The 24,718-nt window shown below is 37.8% G+C and overlaps 1 protein-coding gene across 1 annotated transcript in view; it reads left to right on the top strand.

Moving 5' to 3' along the window:
- The window catches only part of LOC126236773 (phenoloxidase 1-like), a 275,588-nt gene that overhangs the window by 169,176 nt on the left and 81,694 nt on the right, over positions 1-24,718 (top strand). Inside the window, exon 8 of the mRNA XM_049946348.1 lies at positions 8,884-9,048. Coding sequence (XP_049802305.1) covers positions 8,884-9,048 — 165 coding nt within the window. The remainder of the gene's footprint in view (positions 1-8,883; positions 9,049-24,718) is intronic.

Genomic DNA, 24,718 nt, shown 5'->3' with positions numbered 1-24,718 from the left:
CATAATGTGTCTAAGTGAGTTTCTGCTGTTTTTCAGTTTTGTACAGGGTCACACTTTGTGTCGTGTAATTGCTATACATGGTAATCGATTCTTTTAATCAGCACATATGTAGATTCTCGTTTTTTGCTCAGTGATGCAAATTCCCCTGTACCAACACTGGAAATAGCTTTGAACAAATTTGAAAGCAATTTCTGTCCTGCCTACCACACAACCCTGGTCACATGATCTGGTGTCACAGTCACTGGAGTAAGAAGCGTGATATGGGAAGTGTAGTCTTCATTGTTGTCAAATTTATCAGTTTATTTTTGTGGAGTACTGCCTACACCACAGAAATCTTACAATTCAGCAAAAGCTAATGATCATTCATATTGTTGTAGACAACTGTAACGTAAACCTTTCCAACCTGAAGAAGTATGATTTGGCGCCGTCTTCATTGGGTGGCATACTCAAAAACAAGGGAACATCGTTAAATGCCAAAGCTAGTAGTTCCTGTGTATGCAAAAGAAAGAACATCCACATATCTGTGTTTAGTGATATAAAAAATATTCTTTTAAAATGGTTTCAAGGAGTGAGCAGACACACTGTAAGAGAAGGCTTGGGAGATTACCCTGAAAATAAGTGTTGAAAATTTCTGTTTATTCAGTGGCTGGTTAGATCATTTTTTTTTAAGTCATAATCTCTCATTTCAGAGTGTAAGTGGAGAAAGTGAGGCTGAGGAGGTAGAAAGTGTAGAACACCAGAAGAACACTATAATGTGATGATTGATACAGTGTTATGCATCCAGAGACATTTTCAGTGCAGTGGAAACTGGTATCTTTTCAATTTACTTCTTGCAAAAATCTGTTCCATTTGTTAGTTCCTTAACCATTCATCAAAATCATAATTAATCTAATGATGTGGAATGTGTCAATGCAAAAAAATTCCATGAAGTTGAAAAAGAAGTAAAGAAAGAACGATTGCACTATTGTGCGTAAATATTGCTGGAAGTGGAAAGATGCCTTCACTGGATAAATCAGAGTGTGTGATACATCCATCAGCCTTGACCAGTAACATCATATCATTTCCAAAGATGAAACACACACACAAGATTTTAAGATGGTGACCAATACTCATAACTCTTCCCAGTGGCTCTCAGATATAATCACAAAGTATGAAATTGCGCAAATTCTTATTTATACTTACAGAAACCCATGAGACAACTGTGAGACAATGGGGGTGAGAAGAGAGAAACTAATAAACATAGAAACTAATAGGGAAACTGTGGGAAAACTAAGGTTCTTGATAAGCCAAACCTGATATCTAAGCTAACTGGAAAATAAAATTAATAGAAACATATTGAAACTGCAAAAATGAAAGAAACAAAATGTAATCAGAAACCATGAAAACTAACAACAAACAGTATCAACAACATGAATTTAGCTATTTAGCTCATTGTGAATGAATTGCAAAAAGAAACAGCACTACACAGATAGCAGATTTGGGTAGTTTCCCTTACTCATTAAGGCAGATGCTAGACGACTCCCAATTTATGCCTTAGAAAATTTGATACACAAACAATTGAAATACTATAACACTCAGAACAAAGGTTACACAATTCACAAACAGGTGGTGCTCATGACTTCCTTCCTTTGGCCAACTGACAGCTGTGCTTATTGGAAGTCCATGTGGCAGCAAAATTTAAGAAAATAAACTTGCCAAATCTTTGTACAGTGGATCTCATAGTAGACAGGAGCAACACTAAGAAGTAGTAATAGTAGTAGTAGTAGTAGTAGTAGTAGTAGTAGTAGAAGAAGAAGAAGAAGAAGTAGTTTTCTGAAGAATGTCAGTTATCCTGAGGAAAAGTCATCTACTCCAGGTGCCTTGTTTCTACTTATGTCTTTCTATGCTCCATCACATTTTTATCACAGTATCATATCTGTCTGCTGTTTCCATAATATAGTCTTCAAATTCATTTCCTTTGTGTAGCCCTTCTATATACTCATTCTAACTTTCATCCTTCCGATCTTTGCTTAGTGGTAACTTTCTGTCTGAGACCTTGATATTTATGTGGCTGCTTCTCATTTCTCCAAAGGTTCCTTTAATTTTCTTATAGATAGAATATGTTTCTTCCCTTGGTCACTCATGCATGCTTCTATAGCTCTGCAATCCTCATTCAACCATTTTTATTTTGCCATTTTTCTTTGCAAAGAAGGGAAAACAGAAAAATGGAAGGAGTATTTAGAGGCTCTATACAAGGGTGATGTACTTGAGGACAATATTATGGAAATGGAAGAGCACACAGATGAAGATGAAATGGGAGATATGATACTACATGAAGAGTTTGACAGAGTACTGAAAGATCTAATTTGAAACAAGGTGCCGGGAGCAGACAACATTCCATTAGAACTACTGATAGCCTTGGGAGAGCCAGCCCTGACAAAACTCTGTCATCTGGTGAGCAAGATGTATGAGACAGGCAAAATACCCTCAGACTTCAAGAAGAATATAATAATTCAAATCCAAAAGAAAGCAGGTGTTGACAAATATGAAAATTACCGAACTGTCAGTTTAATAAGTCATGGCTGCAAAATACTAACATGAATTCTTTACAGACGAATGGAAAAACTGGTAGAAGCTGACCTTGGGGAAGATCAGTTTGGATTCCGTAGAAATGTTGGAACACGTGAGGTGATACTGACCCTACAACTGGTCTTAGAAGATAGATTAAGGAAAGGCAAACCTACATTTCTAGCATTTTGTAGACTTAGAGAAAGCTTTTGACAATGTTTATTGGAATACTCTCTTTCAAATTCTGAAGGTAGCAGGGGTAAAATACAGGGAGCGAAAAGCTATTTACAATTTGTACAGAAACCAGATGGCAGTTATAAGAGTCGAGGGACATGAAAGGGAAGCAGTGGTTGGGAAGGGAGTGAGACAGGGTTGTAGCTTATCCCCGATGTTATTCAATCTGTGTATTGAGCAAGCAGTAAAGGAAACAAAAGAAAAATTTGGGGTAGGAATTAAAACCCATGGAGAAGAAATAAAAACTTTGAGGTTCGCCGATGACATTGTAATTCTGTCAGAGACAGCAAAGGATCTGGAAGAGTAGTTGGACAGAATGGACAGTATCTTGAAAGGAGGATATAAGATGAACATCAACAAAAGTGAAACGAGGATAATGGAATGTAATCAAATTAAATCAGGTGATGCTGAGGGAATTAGATTAGGAAATGAAACACTTGAGGTAGTAAATAAGTTTTGCTATTTGGGGAGAAAAATAACTGATGATGTTCGAAGTAGAGAGGATATAAAATGTAGACTGGCAATGGCAAGGAAAGCGTTTCTGAGGAAGAGAAATTTGTTAATATCGAGTATAGATTTAAATGTCAGGAAGTTGTGCGGAGTGTAGCCATGTACGGAAGTGAAACATGGATGATAAATAATTTAGACAAGAAGAGAATAGAAGCTTTTGAAATGTGGTGCTACAGAAGAATGCTGAAGATTAGATGGGTAGATCACATAACTAAGGAGGAGGTATTGAATAGAATTGGGGAGAAGAGAAATTTGTGGCACAACTTGACTAGAAGAAGGGATCAGTTAGTAGGACATGTTCTGAGGCATCAAGGGATCACCAATTTAGTATTGGAAGGCAGTGTGGAGGGTAAAAATTGTAGAGGGAGACCAAGAGATGAATACACTTAGCAGATTCAGAAGGATGTAGGTTGCAGTAGGTACTGGGAGATGAAGAAGCTTGCACAAGATAGAGTAGCATGGAGAGCTGCATCAAACCAGTCTCTGGACTGAAGACCACATCAACAACAACATCATTTTGCCATTTTGCTCTTCCAGTCACCCTCACTTTTGCCTGCTTCAATTGATGGTTGTTTATATGTATTTTCTCATTTGATTAATTAAATTCAATATCTTGTGTGCTATTGAAGAATTTCAAATAGATCTTGCCTTTTTGCACTGTTGTTCCTCTGCTGCCTTCAGTATTTCATCTTCCAAAGTTACTGATTCATCTTTTATCATGTTCCTTTCCCCTTCTTCAGTCACACATTGCCTAATATTTCTTAAACCAAGTTAATAAATTATTCTCTGTGCAAAATTCTACCAGGCAGCTTCCCCTGTCATTCGTTTCTTCCAGCCCATATTCTATTATTTTTCCTTCTTTCCCTTTTCCTGCTCTTGAATTTGAGTCCACCATAACTACCAAATTTTCATCTGCATTGTTGACCACAATAATTTCTTTTATCTTATCATATATTCTTATAATCTCTTCATCATCTGCAGAGCTACTTGGCATATAAACTCATACTACTACAACAATGTATTCACTATTCTGTTCACAGTAGTTCTACTGCATTCCTGTTTTCATATCCATTATTAGGTTTTTTACTGTATTACCTCTGTTAGATCTTCTGTTGAAAAACCTGTGTACAGTTGGCCAGAATTCCTGTTCTGCCTGCACCACACTTCACTAATTCCCATTGCATCTAACTTTACATATTTCTCTTTATAAATTTGCTTAGCCACATATCTACATGGATAGGGAATCCAGAAGTGTATGCTATGACCCACAGAACTCCAGGTTTGTTTTCCTGATGAAAATGTTGTCCTGAGTAGTCCCCACTCAGAGATGAAAATGGAGAACTGTTTTTCTTCAGATTATTTTACCTAAGGGGTTCTATCATCATTAGATCACATATTAGAGCTGAATGTTCATAAAATATAATGGCCATGATTTTCTGTCCCCTTCAGCCATTCAAAGTACCAACATTTCAAGGCCTCAGTACAGATACCAATTTAGGTGCACTTATCTGTGTCAGTGAGGTATCCAAACCATCCCATCATGGCAAAAGTGCTTGGTTCATAAGGATACACAAGAGAGTCATTGAAGAAAAGGTATTTCACATGCTTTCTCTCTCTCTCTCTATTTTCTTGAGCAGTACAATTGTTGTGTTGTCTGAATTTACAAAACCAATAAAGAAATGTTAACCCTCAAATGGAATTGTGGGGTCCTTTTTGATACCAGTCAAACTATGCACATGTGCCATTTCCACTGTTGGTCACTCTATTGTTGGCAGTTCTACGTACCTTCTAGGCAGTTGATAGTGAACCTCCTGACAAACTAGCAGCATTGTCGAGTTGTTCTCTTTCTCAGTCCACAGCTGTAAAGTTTGGGTGGTGCCATTATTGACCCCACGACACCGTAAGTATTTCTGTTTTCCCTACGTCAAAAGTTTACTTACCAACGAAATGTCATTTTATTTTTAGGCTTAGTGAGTGTTTTCATTTATTTTCAGTGTTACTATGGCTTCGAGCTCTCATTCACATATGTCAGTGCTCGATCCAAGTTTTCCAGACTTTGTGAGAAAAACGCTAGAAGAACTAGAAGAAGGAGAAGAGGGTAGTGATGCAAATGATCTGGATGATGAAAATGACCCTTCTTACAACAGTGAACATGAAACTGCTTCAGAACAAAGTCGTGACTCTAGTGAATCAGATAAATTAGAGGGAAATAAACATAGAGGGGAATCATCTAGTTTCTATGGCAGAAATAGGTGTAAGTGGTCCACTCTAGAACCTCAAAGGAATGTAATGACACCTGCCCACAACTTGATAATAAAAGTTTCTACACTGAAAGGCCCTGCAAGCCGTTGGGGAAACTCATGCAGTCCATTGGAAGCGTGGGAGTGTTTGTTTACCAGGAATATGTTAGAAGAAATTGTGAGTCATACCAATGTGAAAATTTCTTCATATCGATCAAAATTTTCTGATCAGCAGCGCAGAGAACTACGAGACATCAACGTCAATGAACTTAGGGCACTATTTGGATTATTATACTTCAGTGCCATTTTCAAATCTAATCATGAAAATCTGGAGTCTATGTTTGCAACAGACCACACTGGAAGAGATATTTACGGTGCCACACTATCCATGAAGAGAGTGCTGATATTGCTTCACTGCCTAAGATTTGATGACATAACTAGCAGAGATGAGAAGAAGAAAAATGATCCTGCAGCAGCGATTTATTGGATTTTCGATAGAATGATTCACAATTCTCAGGCATCTTATAACATATGTTCACATGCATGCGTGGATGAAATGCTGGTTGGCTTTCACGGGAGATGTGCATTTAGGGTTTATATGGCTAGTAAACTAGCGAAATATGGACTGAAAATAATGATTTTAGCTGATGCTCAAACATATTACCTTCTGAATGCCTATTTATACCCTGGAAAAAGACAGTGATCGCGTTGGCTTGACAACAGAAGAAAAGAAATTTCAGAAACCTACTCAATCTGTCCTGAGACTAGCAAAGCCCATTTACGGTACAAACCATAACATTGCAGCTGACAACTACTTTAGCTCTATTGAATTAGTTTCGGAGTTGAAAAAACGAAAGTTGACCTATGTTGGTACATTGAGGAAAAACCAAAAGGAAATCTCACCCGAATTCCAGCCATCTAAGAGGCATGTGGAAGGTCCAACACTTTATGTCATCACAAATGACAGAACTTTGATTTCTTATGTCCCTAAAAAAGGAAAAGCTGTCATTTTCATTTCCAGTATGCATCATTCAAAAAGTACAGATCCAAAAACAGGAAAACCAGAAATTATTTCCTTTTACAATAGCACAAAAGGTGGCGTAGACACTCTTGACCAGAAGTGTGCTACCTACAGCAGAGGCAGACAAACACGCAGATGGCCTCTTGCTGTATTTTATGCAGTTGTGAACATACTCGGAGTTAACTCATATGTAACACAAACGTCCTGCATGAAGTACATACCTATTTCCCGGTTTGAATTCATCAAGACACTTGCCGGGCAGCTTACTGAACCCTATCTCAATGAGAGGCTGATGAATGGCAGACTATCAAAAGAACTAAGAGTAACAATCTCAGGACTTTTGAAGAAACCTCTCCCAAATCACAAATATCCACTCTAGATTCAAAGAGAAAATGATGTGCTCTTTCTCCAAGTGCCAGTGAGAAAAAGACAAACCAGTATTGTAGCTGCTGCAGTCGCCCAGTTTGCAAACCTGTTGTCTGTAAAGAGTGTGGAGAGGAGAATGCAGGTGATTATTGACGATTTGTGAAAAACTCTGTATCAATTCATATTTGATGTTCATTACATGTAGCTAATTTTTCAGACACTATATATTTATCTCGCAGCTATCTATTACTGTTTCGTGTTATTTCTGATACAATAAACTAGTTTGAATTTTTATATTGCATTTCATTTCAATGTTAAGTAGTGTTGCATAAACTTGTTTTCCTTTTTTGATTTTTATAGAGATTTTTTTTAGTTTAACTGAAGTTTTGTGTTGTAACACAGGCAATTAAGGAATTTATAAATAAATATTTCTAATGAAAGTAAAGTAAATTAATTTTCATGGATGAAATTGAGCGGTATCCTTTTGGACCCTGCAACACCATTTATGATACTAAGAAGTCACCACTCCGTTTGAGGGTTAAAACGAGGTACCTGACTATGAAGATAGTGAATGTGATAAACGAGTAATTAATTTTAGTGAGGTGATCAAAGGATAACCTAACAGTCTTTTCACCAATATTTACTCTCCTTCCTCATGTGCTTATTAGTCTCTTCTTCTCCTTTGTCTGAACAAACTTAGCAGTAGTGAATGTTATTGACCTTGTATGTTGTTTGCAATAGCTCACACCTACAGAAAATAAAACTGCAAAACCAGTAACGTCCTTGCAGCTACAATGCAGACCACTTATGTCATTTAGTGTTCTCCTTTAGATTGTTTTTATGTTTCACTATCACAGTTATATTATATTTCACTTTTGATGTTTTGAATATTGTAGGTGTCAAAGAAATAAGTAAATTAATTAAACTTTACACTAGTATCAAAAACATATGAAGCTACATCTACTCCTTCCTGAAACATAGGAGGTTTTGACTTATTGGCTACTTCCAACCATTGTTCCTCACTTTTCTTGGAGTCACACAAATAATGAAGTATGGTGAAAGACAGTCTGTCCCATCATCTGAGTAGAGAAGGTATGCGGTTATCAGTACTTGGAAGACACAGATGGAAACAAAGTCATGTGCACTCATAACAGTACACAATGCAGGAGAAACTGTCTGCCAGGCACTTAAGTGTGATTTACAGAGTATCCATGTAATGTAGATGAAGAAATATTCCACTCTTGTAGATAACTGTTACACAGACTTACACGAATCATCACTTGTACTTTTGTTTATGAAGTATGAATATTCTCCGTTTGCAATTTTTTTCGGTCTACAATCTCTGTATAAAACATCCAAGATCACCAGCATTTTGCACATGATTTTTACCTTTATACACATCATTGAGTAAACTACAAATGATCTGTTATTTGTAGCTCAATAAATGACCATTAGCATCAGTTTATGGTAAACACAGAACCTGCTTTCATATTGCAAGGAAAAGCAGCTACAGTGACACAGTAAACATCCCTAGAGTGATGTAAATTCTCATGCATATGGGATACAGGGGCCACCATAAATGCCAGGTTGCACATATTCTTATATTTGGGAACCTTGATCTAAGTGTCAATGCTTCTAGTTCTTGTAAGTTAAATTTTCAGAAGTTTCAGAATTTGCTTTAACAACTGGTTTTAGCTAATCCAGTGATATCTCTGAATTCTTATAAAATTGAGTTACATAAGTATTATGCTTTGTTTATCAAGTACTAAGTCTGAACCAATTTAAAATTATTTGTATTGCAACTAATATGAATAAAAAATTTACAAATGTTGATAAAAATTAAACTATAGAAGGAGACTTACAAGAAAGCTGCTAGCAGGTCAGGTTGCTTGTTACAAGTAGCCAATTCATGCTTTCATAAATATGTGGAACTAATTTTCTGTTAAAATTCTGCTATTCTTACAGGATAAGGGAAATACAGTGCCCTTAACTGAAAATACTGGCATGGATATTCTGAGTCACATATTACAGTCAACTATACTTTCTATTAACCAAAATTACTATGGCCAGCTGCACAACTTTGGGCATCTTTCTATTAGCTGGATTCATGATCCTGATGGAAGAAATCTTGTGAGTATTTAAAAGAAAAAGTATCATTTATCACCTCCTGTGGAAAGATTTTACAGATGCATAAAGGTCAGGGAAAGAGTTTCTGAAGGATTATGTATTTTTGAGTGATAGCTACAATGAAAAACTCTTAATATCATCAGAGACATTTGTGGAACATATTTCAGTCAATGATTACAACAGTTTACGGAATATACTGTAACAGAAAAATGTACAACCTAGCTATAGCAGAAAAAATACTGTTTTTAGATGAAAGCAGAACTCAACCAACAGAACCATGGAAATAGACAGTAAACAAGATTAGAAAGAGAAACAAGAGTAAGGCTGCTGAAGAAAAGCTAACTTGTATAGGTTGTAATCATAAAACTATGAGATGTGCTGTAGACAATTTAAAATCAACAGTTTGTGTATTGCTTGAAATAACACATGAAGCTTTTTATACATGTATATAAAATGGTAGCAGAATGATTCAGAATTGTAACTTATTACCCGAACAATACATGACCTGATCTTCTTGCTGTATTTCCTGATGCCGAGGGTTTCTTTGTAAAAAGGAGTAAATGACTAACACATTTTTTCGGTTTCAGTTTAACACCACTGTTTCATAAATGTCTGATCTTTTTTATAAAGATTTCAACAATGCAAGTGGTACAATGTAAGGTTACAATAGTTGGTTAATTAGACTTATAGTTAAAAGTTACAGATTCACAAAAATTTAATTTTCTCAGTACACTTTACAAAGTGCTTGGAAATGTTTTATCATAGATACTGTAGTGTTGGCAGAAGAGCCAACACCGTGTTACTAGAGGAGGCCGAAATGCATGCGTTTTAGCTCATGCACGCCGGCGTGAGGAGGGAAGAACTATACTGACGTGAGGTCTGGAACATGACAAGGAATTAGAATTTAGAAAGTGGACGTAGCTAGTTTGATACTTAACTTAAATCCATTAATGATGAATGTCGCTTTTAACGGTACCTGAGTCACAATATTAATATCAATAGTAACTGAATATGGCGCCTTGCTAGGTCGTAGCAAATGACGTAGTTGAAGGCTGTGCTAAACTGGCGTCTCGGCAAGTGAGAGTGTATGTAGACAGTGAACCATTGCTAGCTAAGTCAGCTGTACAACTGGGGCGAGTGCTAGGGAGTCTCTCTAGACTAGACCCGCCGTGTGGCGGCGCTCGGTCTGCAATCACTGACAGTGGCGACACGCGGGTCCGGCGTATACTAACGGACCGCAGCCGATTTAAAGGCTACCACCTAGCAAGTGTGGTGTCTGGCGGTGACACCACAGATACAGTTTTCAAAGATATGTTTCTTTGTTATGAAATTCTGCAAAATTAGTACAGTTAACAATAGTTTTTAATTAGACTTATAGTATGTTCTAAATACATTGAGATGAATTTTGCTGCCATATTTAAAGAGTCAAGCATGAGAGTTCTATGCTATACATCAGTTTTCCTTTTTGCGAAGTGTAATTGAATATGTTTTTGGATAGGAATAGTTACATGTTTATTTTACAGAAACACAAGTATTAACATAACAATAATATGTTTCTCAAAAAGTCTAATAACATTTTATAGTTCTTTGCAGCACCGGATGACAAATAATTAAGTATTAACAGAAGATCCAAGCTGTAACACTGCTTGTGTTTTGAGTCAGCAGCTACTAGCGTTTCAGCCCATGAAATTTCAAAATTTATTGTGAATTAAAAACTCAAAATGATATTTTGATGTTGATGGATTTTTAATTATAACATGCATTATCATTTTTCTCTAGAAAAGTCATATTTTTATTGATGAGAAAGCACATTATCATTCATCCTACAGGAAGGATGATCAGCACGTATGAAAAGAAGGTGAAACAGCTGATGAATTATGTGACATTGCTTTAGGGTTTATCTTTGCATGACTGAGCATTACATTGACATAATGATCATTAGAGATGGGCAATTACCTCAGCTGGAATATAATGAGAGAACATTTTGTTTTCGTATTTGATGAAGATACAGTTCATTATATTTCTCTAGTGGCATTTGTCATATAAAATTTTGTCACACACTTCAGACTGTTTTAATGGCATGCTCCTTGCAAATGTGGTTTACTTACATTGCCAGTCTCTAATCTACATGGGCAACATATTCTCATGAGCAGTTGATAGAAATATTTATGGTGCTGGGAAACGTCTCCATCACATATAGAACAGTTTGGGTATCTTGTAACTGGAATGTAGACCCACCTAACACCAGCCATATGTGTACAAGTTGGGCAAGAAACAACTACCAGTACATCAGCATGTTTGATTGTAGGCAGATCATAAGCGCCCACAATATGGGCTACTCCATCACCAAAGTAGCAAAGGCAATTGGCTTTTCATATGACATATGCTAATCATGTACTGTAAGTACCTTGATTTAAGGAATACCACTACTGTTATAGTCAACTGATGCTGATAACATTTTGTAGATGACAGGTGTCACATTCAACTGTCCCAGATTTTTATAGGGGATACATAAACAACATGGAGTAAATCACTCAACAGTTCAGTGATGGGCAACAAGAACCAATGAGCAGCCATACTATCTTAAAAAAAATTCACTATGACACAGACTTTGAGTGTGGATTCTAGGCTTCTGCAAACCAGTATATAAACAAATAAATAAATAAAATGCTGTAACAGTCATTGTCAGAACTCTTCATCTCTTCATCACAATAATTGGACAAAATCTATCAGGCCATCAGCTAACTGAGGTGCATTGGACATATCCGTATCACACTATGGGATACTGCAGATGCTGTGATGGCTAACTCATCCCAAAGAAACCAGTAGTGTGAATGACAGAATTAGAATGTTGATGAGCAAATGCAAAATCAAGAATCTCAGATGCAAGATAGTACTTGTGAATTGTTTCTAGCAGTTCATTACTGAAAAACAAATAGATAAGGATAACCAGTATATCTAGAAACATAGCAAATACAGTTCTGCAAAACTGTTATGACAGACACATATTGAAGGAATTCAAGGGAAACTTTACCATATGATTATCAGGAAAGTACTTTGTGTGAAAAATATGACCTGATGACCTGTTCATGCTGACACTGTTTAGCATTAATGGATCATATTTTTCACATTTGTAATAATAGGAACAGGATTTTAACAGAACTGAATCAGGTGCAAGTGCCAACTTGTTAGTGGACACAAGCATATGGTGGGAAAAATTTTTTATGTGCTTCTGTTCCGGCACATATGATTCAGAGCTGAGTCATCTGAACAATCAATAAAAGCAAAACAGCTAACGAAATCAAACCTAGTTGGTAAGTGTTGTTATGTGGCCATTAGGCCATTATCTAAGGTATGTTTCTGTGCTTAAGCGTTTGTCTTCTAAAATATTTTGTAAGTTGGGTGTACATTTTGTCAGGATCAACAATAAACCTTGTAGGTGATAAAAGACAACCAAATGCATGTTTCGGTAATTCTTGCTGATATTTACAATAGTATTTATCAGCTAGTGCTACTATTGATGGGATGAGTTGCCAGATGTCACCATATACCCCACTACAATGCAGTGCAAATGTCTTCACTTTTGACATATCAGTAAACAATGCTAGAGCCAAACAAAGTATTCTAAATATCGTGGTTCCCATCAAATTCATTCTTGTTACACTCCCAGTGTTACATGTGTCAACTGTAATGGTGAACAATTCACAGTAGGCAAATTATGTGTATTATAGAGTAGAAGGAGAATGGCTCACGATTTATGTTTGACAGAATTTCATTGTTTAATTATTTATTTGCTGTCATATCTCTGGTTGGCCACCTAGAAACTAAAAGCAAATTGTACAGCAGCTACTTCATTCACAGGAATGAGAATAAGAAAAGAAAAAAGTGTGTTAATTACATAACAAAATAAAATATAGGAATAAAAACTGATTGGATAACAGAAGTCTCAAATTTGTCTAATTCTAAATTAAATCTGTCCGCCCCTCGTGGTCTCACGGTAGCGTTCTTGCTTCCCGAGCACGGGGTCCTGGGTTCAATTCCCGGCGGGGTCACAGATTTTTCCTGCCTCGAGATGACTGGGTGTTGTTGTGTCGTCTTCATCATCATCATTCATCCCCATTATGGTCGGAGGAAGGCAACGGCAAACCACCTCCATTAGGACCTTGCCTAGTAAGGCGGTGCGGGTCTCCCACATCGTTCCCCTACGCTCTGTAAAGAAGCATGGGACTTCATTTTTCAAATTAAATCTATCATTTTGACCTGGATATCAGCCCACAGTATGTAGCCTACATATTACCAAAGCATGCTCTGGTTCTCCACGACATGTGCTGTTGGTTCACAGATGTGCAATCTGTCATTATTTTCTATGTATCCTCTTTTTCATATAATAATCTTTTTCTTGTATTTGACTGTAGTGGTATGATGCTTATCACAATGGTTACTTTGAACATTACATGGACTATCACGTCTTGGTATCAGCTCTCATGTTTTGTCCACAAAGAAGAGCTCTCAAGGAGCTTTCAGTTTTCTACAACTCCTGCAGGCTGCTTCCAGAATGTGACACAACTCTCATATTTCCCACTTTGAAAATTGAATGAAGTGGTGACCTGGAATGGCTCGCAATGGGTTCTCCATTTATCTGAATCTGTACACTCTGTGAATATTATGCTACCTGTTGCACATTATTTGTGAAAATGTACTTACTACTTTGAATTCATGACAGAGCTGTTTTTTACATGTAGTATCTCACTATTACCTACAATTTATATAGTACAGCAGATTGAGGTTGGCCAGTTATACAGACAGTATCATATCTTGATGTTTTTCATCAGTATGCTTAAGCTTACAAGCACTCTCTGTGGTTTCAGATATCACACGTAATAAAACATTTCAGCCTATTATGCCATGATCAAATTGTTTTCACCTAAGGAACCAATGTTTCATCCCCATCTGTGGAGTAAATTTTAATGGGGAATCATAGCTTCTTTGAATGTCCGATTCACACCCTGGCTCGTTATTGACTACAGCAAAATTCCATTTCTGCGTGCTTCCGCACAGTGGTGTGACATCAGATGTTTTGAATGCATGAGTGCAATTGGCCATGGTTGACTACCTTTGTCTGCTGTTGCTCTCAGCCCCATGGTGGAAGACTGGTAGATGTCTTCTTCAGTACCGGAATCCACATGTCATTCAATTTCATGCCCTCCTCCTTCTTGTTGAAATTCCTGGGGTGTTTTGCAGTATCTATGACTTTTCTGTACAGCCTTTCATGGTATCCACTTGGGGCTGCCAGTACTTGAGTCCTATCAAAATGAATGTGGTGGTCTCCTGGCTGCAAAGCAAGTTCTGCAACAGCTTGGAGAATCGTCACTTAAAAAAACAATGTGTGCATTTTTCCAGATGTAGATGTATCTTTTCCCCCTACAACCCTTGGTGGTTCTTACATCCTTTTAATCTGTAACTTCATTGTTTGTGTATTCGCATTTCTTTGTGTGTATGTGGAGGTGTTTTCATGTAGTCTGATACTACGGCCTTCTTATCTGAAGATAAGTTGTAAGTTATTGGAAACCACAGAAACCAGGAAGGACTTCAGTGATGGAAGTAGATGAATATGGAAAGAGGGAAAGGGTAGACAGGTCCTCAAGAAGTAAGAAAGGAAAAAATATATGTGGTTGCTAGGATCGAAGTAGAGAAAGAAGATAGCCCCAAAGACCGGAAACCCTTCCCACCCCCCCTTCCCCAGGATCCCTACCTCTCAGGTACTTGGGTAAGAAGACGGAGGAGGTATGGTTTTAAATCGTCTCCTACAGATTGGACATTCCCACCTTCACCCTTGAGATCCCCGAAGAAAATCTTGACAACCCTATGGAAACGGCAAACGGTGAAGAATCAGGCACACTTGTTTGTGAGGGTTGTTCGATAGGTGTGATGTGTGTTTTGTGTTAGTCATGATTTATCTGTTAGTGCAAATCATGCTTTACCTACACTACCCACCCACTTTCAACATCGATACAAACCCTCACGTGAACGTCACATATCTAAAATGTATAAAATATTATGTACCAAGTATAAAATTATACATCCCATTATCACAGTCATCTAATTAGTCACATAATATTATGTTTTCCACAAATATAATACTCCATTCAGTTTACTAAGAAAAATATGCTTCAATGACTTTAACTTGATTATCATAGATTCAGTGTGAGAATGGTATTCTCATGATTTCAGAAATTATTTTGTAAGTTATGTCCAGGTATGGCTCTCCCTACCAGGCAGCTTTCAAGAAAACCATTTTTGGAATCATTGTAATTATGATTCATATTAATAGAATATACAAATTTAATGACGTTGATTTCACTCAGACTTCTGCTCACAGATCTGCACCAGAAAACTGGTGAACAGATTACTTACAAGGACTACTTCAGGCAAAAGTAAAACCTAACTATACGTGGAGACCACATTGGCTGCTGTCGACATTACAATCAAAACTGCGGGAGAGAATGGCTGACTAGGCAGATTTAATCTATCTTAATTCAGGGATAATGTCCATACCAATTCCTACCTCATGTCGCCACCTAGTAAAGTTGGGGTAAGTTGGGGTGAGCCGGGACGAGTCATGAGGACAAGTAGGGGCACCCCTGGAATAACCGAGGAAGACGCAATCAAAATTCCTAGTGGGCCCAACTCTCTAACAACTGAGGACGACATAGTCATGTACCAGGAGCATTTTTGGGTGGTGTAATCAAAATTTCTCACTGGTATGTTTTTCTAATAACCTCTAAGTGGGGGATGATAGAATAGTGTAAGAAGTTGGGGGAATTTGGTGCAGGAAAATTTTACTACAGAAGAAACACCAAAAACAACTCAGGATCCGATGGTCGTCACTCCGCCCATTGACACAGAACGTTAACGTCCCTGGGAGATTAGAAGACTCCACCTGAATCCCATGGCTCTGATATTAACTTCACTTGAGCAAGTGCACACCAGTACTTCTCATTAAATTTAGTTTGAAAGTCTTCCCACTGCAAAACAATCACCACTTCACTAGGTAACACAACAACAGGTGAAGTTATTCATTTTTCTACTTGTTCCTGTATAAGTTTGACTTCTCTCCATAGGTCATCCATACCTCTCTTGGTATCACTAAGTTCAAAAGATAAAATAGGAAATATGTTCCTGGAAACTTTTCAATCTATAAGTTCTTCCACCTGTTCCTCCAAACTATTTACATTTATAATGTCAGAGTTCACTAGTTTCTCTCTGAAATTTCTTTCCACAGTATCTGCTCATGTATTAATGCATGTAATTTGTAACTGGATAATTAGTATCAACTTCTCTTGCTTATCAACGCTCTCTCTTACAGTATGTAATCTCTGCTACAGCATCGAACTTAACATTACATACATTTTCAAATGATCGTAATTTTTCATTGATTTTGATTTATATCTTATTACATTTTTCCTCAATATCACATTCTAACCTTGTTACTAAATCTTGGATTTGCTCATTCTGTTTCTGACTCAAATCAGTGAATAGTTGATTTACCTGAAAGTTTAAAGAACTCGTTAATTCTTTCTTTAAATCTAATTTCAAATTTTCAACTTTACTATTTAGTGTGTCAAATTTAGCCTTAGTAAACCTATATTTGTTGCTTGATTATTCAAGGTTTCACTCTGGTCATTTAGAACTTCACTTTGAGCATTTAAACTAGAATGTACGAAACCCATTTCTTTCCTTAGAGTTTCATTCTGAGCATTTAATTTAGAATTTGAAGTCTCATTTAATTCCTTTCTCAAAGCCGCTGAATCTGCCCTCTGGGCATCTAGTTTTTCACTTATAGTCGCAATTTGAGCATTTGAAGCTGCACTTTGTGCTTTAATTAAATTTTCTAACTCAGTCAAGTCTGGCATTTCTCTGCTGATTCTCATAGCCATGACTGGTTCTGAAGTTTCTCCAACTAACTGTACATTTTCCATGGTTTTACCAATTTTAGATCTAGTAAGCATTTAAAAAAATAATTATGTGTATAATAAATACACAAATACAATCTATTGAACAGTTTCTTCAAATTTATACTCAAACAAATATTGTTTTACGCTCACCCGGCATAGAGTTTTCGGCTGTGTCGGTGAGCGGGTGTGGAATCAGCACCGGTGAACAGCAACTGGTGCCATTGTCGTCGGTTGCTGGTTTCCGCGTTGGCATCACCGCGATGTGTGTGAGAGCTGTATTGGATCTTCTTAGTTGAATTATTCTCATTGTATCTCTTCTTAGTCTAATATGTCAAGATCTTCTCTCTGTTCTTGTAACGTTATTACTTTCTTATGTCTTCCGTTTTTTTGGCATCTTATAATTTTCACCATTTGAATTTTTAGGCAGAATCCAATTCTGTGAACTGGTTCTTTTGTCTTGTTTTGCTCGGTTGGTATGGCAGCACATAATATCTTTATGTTTTTACCCCAAAATACCTGTTTTCTTCTGTCCTCTCGTGGTCACCATGTTCTAATGCTTTAGACGACAAGAAGCGATGTGGAGCTGATTTGAAAACTTCCCATCTCTCTCCCATAGGTTGCCTCACTTGGTATGCACAGCCGATCTTCTTCTCTGGATTGCCAGCCAAGTAGATCTCCAAAAACTTCTTTGAAGAATAATGCTTGTTAAGGGAATTCATCAGACTCTCTCTCTATTCTTGAAATAATTTGGTACTCGAAGGATACTTTTAGTTCAGTCATGGTATATTTCAACTTCCACAAAAAAAGAAAAAAACACCATTTCTTATATAAATATTCAAACTCGTGTGAGTCTACCAAGTTGTCAAACATTAGATTATTTGGATACATTTACAACAGGATTGGTTTAATAACCACCAGAAAATATGAACATGTCTTGCTTCTAGCAAGTCCAACACATGTATTACTTAAAACTCTAATTTCATTTCTTCATTTGTTCTTAACAATCACACAGTCACTAAACCAGCAAAGAATAGCACAGTCTCTTCTCACATACACTGAAACTCTATGGATCATACAGTAGGTACTTGTTGGCCGCTGTTCGGCCGCTGCATCCACATTTTGCTCGTGACTGTTTTTAGACCTGCACACACGAACATGCAATGCGCAATAGGTCATATTTGTCTCTCTCACACTTCTATTTAAAATATCATGGGTTTGAGACAGAGGAAGGCCAAGTGGTTCTAGAATTTACGCAGAAATTCTCAAAGCACTACAAGCTGTTCTGTCAATCTCCCCACTTCTGTAATTGCCCTTGTGCTCTTGTAGTCGTTTTTTGATCATTCTTTTTGTAGTACCCACATATTTCTCCCACAACTACATGGAATCTTATAAATTCCTCCTTTTTCCAGCAGCTGGTGAGCATACTTGGTTGACTTTGAGTGATCTTGTATCTTACGGGTGGGTTTGTAGATAACCGGAATGTTCCCCTTTTTCAAGATTATTCTTATGCAGTCAATTCTTGTATCAGGCTGCATGGAAGCTAAATGCGTGCCAGAGTAAATGGATCTTGACAGATGATAGCTAGGGTAGTGTCACCGCAACACTGCACTCTCCTAGTGAATGTGCCAGTGCCTAGCAACATGAACACGATGGCCAGTAGTGCTCCTTATGGCCAACATAAATACTGCCACATCTCAACCACTGTCAGTCATGTACTTCTTCTAAGAGTGTCCATTACTATCTCCACCATACTACTGACTACTCATCGATGACTTCACTTCGGTATTGGTTTTCCTCTTGGTCTCGATTTGGATTGAGGCTTGCGCATGAGCTGTTGACAGCATTGTGTCAAAAGTTTGTTGCACTTTGCTATTGCATAGGTTGATACTGACTTCCTTTGTTGCATTGGGTCCACTGTTTGGTCAGTCCTGTTGCTAGACTTGATCATAGCTATGAGGCCCATCTGGAGGCAGTCTTCTCACCTTGTGTTGTCATCATTTCTCTCCTGGTTTTGTGACATTTGTGTCAGTATCCAGCTATGAGATCACCCAAAATCAGACGAGGATGCCCACAAGTACTAGAAAAAGCAGTAATTTATAGGATTCCACATAGTTGTGGGGAGTTGTACGTGGGTACTACAAAAAGAATGAGCAAAAAAAGACTAGAAGAGCACAAGTGTAATTGCAGCAGAGGGGAAACTGTCAGATCAGCAGTTGCGGAACACGCTTTACAGCTGGGAGATCACAACATTCATTTTGATTGGACTGAAGTACTGGCAGCCACAAGTGGATACCATGAAAGGTTATACAGAGAGGCCATAGAGATTGTAAAACACCCCAGGAATTTCGATAGGGATTATGAGGGCATGAAATTGAATGACATCTGGATTCCAGTACTGAAGCAGTCGTGTACCGGTCGTCCATCATGGGATGATACCAACAGCAGATGACAGCATTCAATACCAGCCAATTTTACTCCCACATTCAAAACATTTGATTTCCCACCACTTCTTGGGAGCACAGGGGAGCAGAATTGTGCTGTAGTTAGTAGTGAACGAAAGTGTACATCAGACATTCAAAGAGGTTATGATCCCCCTTGAAAATGTCATCCACAGATGGAGATGAAACTTTTGGTTTTAAGGTGAAATCAATTTGACCACAGCGTAATAGCCTGGAACAATTTATTAGTTGTGACATTTCCGGCTGTGAAAGTTTACATTTTACAATTTTAGATATAGTTGCTGCTTCCTTTAAACAAGACCTATATTGTTCCCAAGTATCATTCATGCTCTTCTCTCTATCGTAGGGCATCTTGATGTTGTTTCACTTCTGCTGGTTGTGGTGCCTAGTACCTCCTTGTAATTGGATAGGTCTTGCAAAATTCAATCCCAGTTCTTGCTGTGTCACCTTTCCAATCATCTAAACATTATGGAATATAATTATCTGTCCCTAAGTACATTGTAAACAGCGAAAACAATCCATTTTTGTCAACATAATTTAAGTGGAGAGATAAAAAATCTGCTCACCAACTGGCCGCAGAACACGCACTTAAAAGAAGGCTATAATTAGGCAAAGTTTTGGAGCCAGTGGCTCCTTCTTCAGGCAGAAGGGAGGATAACAACGGTCACCAGCTATTAGGAAACATAGAGCCTGGATTTCTGCAGAAGACAGCTTAGGGTCATCATGTGTCATATTATGTGCGTGTCTTTGTTTTAGCTTATACACACTTTTCAGTAGTGACTAGGCTGCCCTCTTAAGGTTGTGTTGTTTAGCTGTACATTTCTCTGTTTTTGCCTCCAGCATTTTCTTAATCTTCAGACAGATCATTTTATGGTCACTTGAGGTAAGCCCATCCCCACCTACCTGAAACCACTTCATTATTCACTGAAGTTATATCAATATTGTAGCTTGCTCTTGCTTTCTTCTGAAATGTGGTCAGTTGTTTGGATTATTTACCACTAGAAGATTGCATTCAATAGTTGTGTCAACTAGATTGCAGCCCCTAACATCTGTGAAGTCAGTATACCTAAGACCTGGCTGTACTTTTGCATACACTGTTGTGACATGCTGCCTCCTGCATGCTACCAGCACAGCTGTTTTCATGTGGGCCAAATAGGCCTCTGTATCTTCACTGAAGTGAAACTAAAAATTTATTATCAGTAATTATTTACACATACCAAATAACTCCAAACTAGCCAATTTTCATCACAAAGCTGACCAAATCTTAGTACAATTAATCTCCTATTAAATACAGGTATAGATGCCTTTAGATTTGGACCTTCTATTACTATCCTCCAATCAGCAGGTGCATTTGAATTTTTCCTATCCTCCATATATGGTATCTGAATCAGTGCTGCATCAAAACATTTCTCTTCTGCTAGTTTAAATAATTTGGCCATGAACACATCACTTCTCATGTGGTTTAACTGAATGATAATCAGGTTATTTTGTAGTTACTAAACATCTCAGTGTCTTGTATGAATCCTCCCATTTGTAAAATTCCATAAGACTCCATAAGCTATACAACCATGAGCTTATACAGGATCACAATACACACTGTCAGGATCAAATGGTGTATTTCTTATTTCAGACACTTTATAATAGATCCAAGAATTCTTTCATAACATGGGATCAATTGCAACTGCTAAGCTGTACTCAGTCTACAGCCTCTGGCATTGTAAATGTTACAGTTTTCATGTTTTGGGTACATTAATCTCATAAAGTGCCTTAATGCTATGAGTAAAGTATGTCAACTCTTCTAGTGTTGTTGAGTAAAACATTTAACTCCTCTAGTGTTATGAGCCTCATCGTATGTTCACATTGATTGTACGCAACCTGTGGGCTGACAAACTTTTGAAGCACCTCCTGTGCATATTCATCAGTGTAGTCTGGAATTAGACTGGATACTATCCATATAAATCCTTAATTTTATCTAGTTCCAACCATGAGCATGTTCTTCATAGCAACTTAGGCTTTACTTTCAAGTCCCCATCCTCTATTGTACTTTGATCTGTATTATCTTGTGTTATAGTAGTAGGGTGGGAGGGGGGGGGTGGAGGAGTGAGAATGATGGATAGAGTTCAGGGCAGGGACAGTGATTATAGAAAAGCAACTGGGAGGAGATGGTTGTGGGGAATTGGAACTGTGTGTGTGTGTGGGGGGGGGGGGGGGGGGGACTTGGGGGATATGAACTATCATCACATGTGTATATTTTTATTATACTTGGAGTAGTCTATTGATTTAAAAAGTGTGTGGTTTGCAATGTTGGTGTGCATTGTCGAGAGCAAGTCTGTTTCTGCAATATATGATTCCACATGAAACAGAATGAGTAGAGGTCATTTCTTTTTAGAGGGTTCACATTTTAGAACCTTTTTTAGCTTGAAATTTTGCAAAACTCCATAATGCAGGATAATTATCACATTCTGATCACTCTAGTAGAAATCTCACCTTCTCTGCTCCTGATAGCTGGGCCAGGCAAAGGGAACTATGACAAAGCCTACTGGAAATGTTATTTGACATGGGAAAAAGATGAAATGACTGCTTTCTCTTGCAACCTCTACAGATATGTGTTATATGGCTGTTTCATGAATGACTTGAAGAGTGCATCTTCCTCACCTGTTCCAATGGAGTGGCAGTGAGAATTTGGATTGTGGAGGGACACATGCTGGGGCAATCCTTGCAGTTCTGTGAACTGCTCTGTCTAGGTGGCTTTGTGGCTAATGCACTGGCCTAGTAAGCAGGACGGTTGTGTTCAATTCCCAGCCTTGGTACAAATTTTGGATCATCGCTTCCGTATATATACATAAAATCGTATCTGTATGTGACCAGTTAAGTCTCTGTGACTGTGCCATTTCAACGTATTAGTACCTGCTTCTGGCTTTCAGGCTGTGCCCCCCATTTACAATAGCTGCTGAGGTGCTATTCCAGAACATGAAGAGCCTCAGTAATTCTGTTTGTGTGTAAGAGGGAATCTGAATCGAGGAGGGAGGTGTGGCAAGGTAGCCTGTGCAGTTGTGTGAACCACTGTGCCTAGGTGACTTGGTGGCTAATGCCACTGCCTAGTAAGCAGGAGACCCGAGTTTGATTCCTGGCCTTAGTGCTTCAGTATATATACATAAAGTTATATCTGTATGAGTTTAGTAAAGTCTCAGTAACTGTTTTATTTGTTTGATGAAGCCAGAATGGCTAATGATTGTGACTACACCATCACATATATTGGCGTGATATGTATAATGCAACATGTTTCTACTGAGATATGAAGATGTTCATTACCAACCAAAATTAATTGCCTGATTACAAATAAATATTTTGGTCCAAGACTGGAATTATAATAAAGCAAAATTGTAAATACTCATGAAATTTAAAACATTCCAAGTGTACAGATTGTTCTATAAAATTTCGGGAGAACTGCTGGATGTCTGTAACTTGCTGGTACAATATTTCTGCACAGAGTCTTCTGGGCATCTTCAGGTGAATACTGATGAGTAATACGCTAAGCCTCCCTGTTTAAGTCCCACTGGCACATGCATGGTATTCCTAGTTGGCACACATTGGTTGAGCTCATGTGCTTCTGCTATAAGTCTATGCACTGCTTTGTGTGCATTCCATGGTAAAAGCTCACCTCTTCAAAATCAAAATGATTGTCTCTGCGTGGTAAGGTAGTGAGATGTCATTGATTATGCTAACCATGGTTTTTTTTTATAAACAGGTACCATGCAGATTTCTACTGAAAACCATTATCTCGATGCATAAGTGGTTCAATCAGTCATATTACAACTGATTCATTGGTGATTAAGCTCCAGAAGTTTGATGTGTAGACCACAATTTGTGTTTCATTATATTTAATTAAACGATCAGTAGAAATACAGTGTTCAGTGATAGCAGACTTATTTGCTTGCAGGAGGCAGGTATGCTACTGAGTTCCATAAAGTGATCCTGCACAGTGCACATTATTTGCCCTGTATAAGATTTGCTGCATTCACAACAAAATCCTTTAAACACCTGCTCTGCACAACTCTTAATCATTTAAGAAATTGAAAAAGTGCTGATATTCTAAAAGGAGGTTGAAAGATTACTTTTACTTTATGTCTTCTTAATATTCTGCCTATTGCATGTGAAACATTTCCAATATGTGGTAGACAAGCAGTCATTTTGAAGGCCTCATCCTCTTCCTTGTGTAGCATTGGCCCCCATCTGGTTGACTGCACTTTCAAATATGTACCACCAATTATGGAGCCACTTTTCCCACAGTTGCCACCATAGCATGAGGGTGCTGTCATGAATGATTACACCACTGCCAATGAAGTGCAAGCATCCCCTCTCCGGAGCTCCAGCAGCTGGTATATTTAAGTGCCAACATTCATGTACTGAGCCCATTTTGTGTGTTTGCCAGTTGAATAATGTCTACAAAGTTTCATATTGGATAGGGCTTCACATCTTCTGAATAGACATTTTAGTGAAGAATGACGGAGTTATAAATCTATATTGTGAAAAGGAAAGTTGCTACTCACCATATAGAAGAGATGCTAGTCATAGATAGGAACAACAAAAAGACTTTCACAATTAAAGCTTTCAGCCATTAAGGCCTTCATCAGTAACAGATGACAGAAAAACACACACACACACACACACACACACACACACACACACAAACGTAACTCGCACACACGACTGCATTTGCCTGAGACTGCAGTTGTGTGGGCGAGTTGTGTTCACATGTTTTTTTTTTGTGTGTGTGTGTGTGTGTGTGTGTGTGTGTGTGTGTGTGTGTGTGTGTGTGTGTGTGTGTGTCTGTCATCTATTGTTGACGAAGGCCTTAATGGCTGAAAGCTCTAATTGTGAGAGTCTTTTTGTTGTGCCTATCTATGACTCAGCATCTCTGCTATATTGTGGGTAGCAACTTTCCTTTCCATTATATTGTTACATTCTATCCTGGATTTTCCATTGTTAGATTTATAAATCTTTTGCGACTGTATGTATTTCTACATTCGTATCTACTGTTAGCAACTGATGCTGCCACTACAACAACAAAGTCAAGTATTATTTTTACTGTTTGTTATTAGATGTAGAATAAATTAATTTCTGAATTCACTGTTAATTAATAGCATTTCTTTCTCAGTCCAGTATCCACTAAAAAACCACACAGCATGCAAGGAAGATCTGACATTTGTATTTCTGTAGTGCTCTCTGTACTTATTGAGATAAATATCCATTGTCCAG

Source organism: Schistocerca nitens, chromosome 2, assembly GCF_023898315.1.
Source record: "Schistocerca nitens isolate TAMUIC-IGC-003100 chromosome 2, iqSchNite1.1, whole genome shotgun sequence".
NCBI classification, from domain to species: Eukaryota; Metazoa; Arthropoda; class Insecta; order Orthoptera; family Acrididae; genus Schistocerca; species Schistocerca nitens.
Note: the sequence above shows the minus strand (reverse complement) of the source record. Positions and strands in the feature narration are given on the sequence as shown.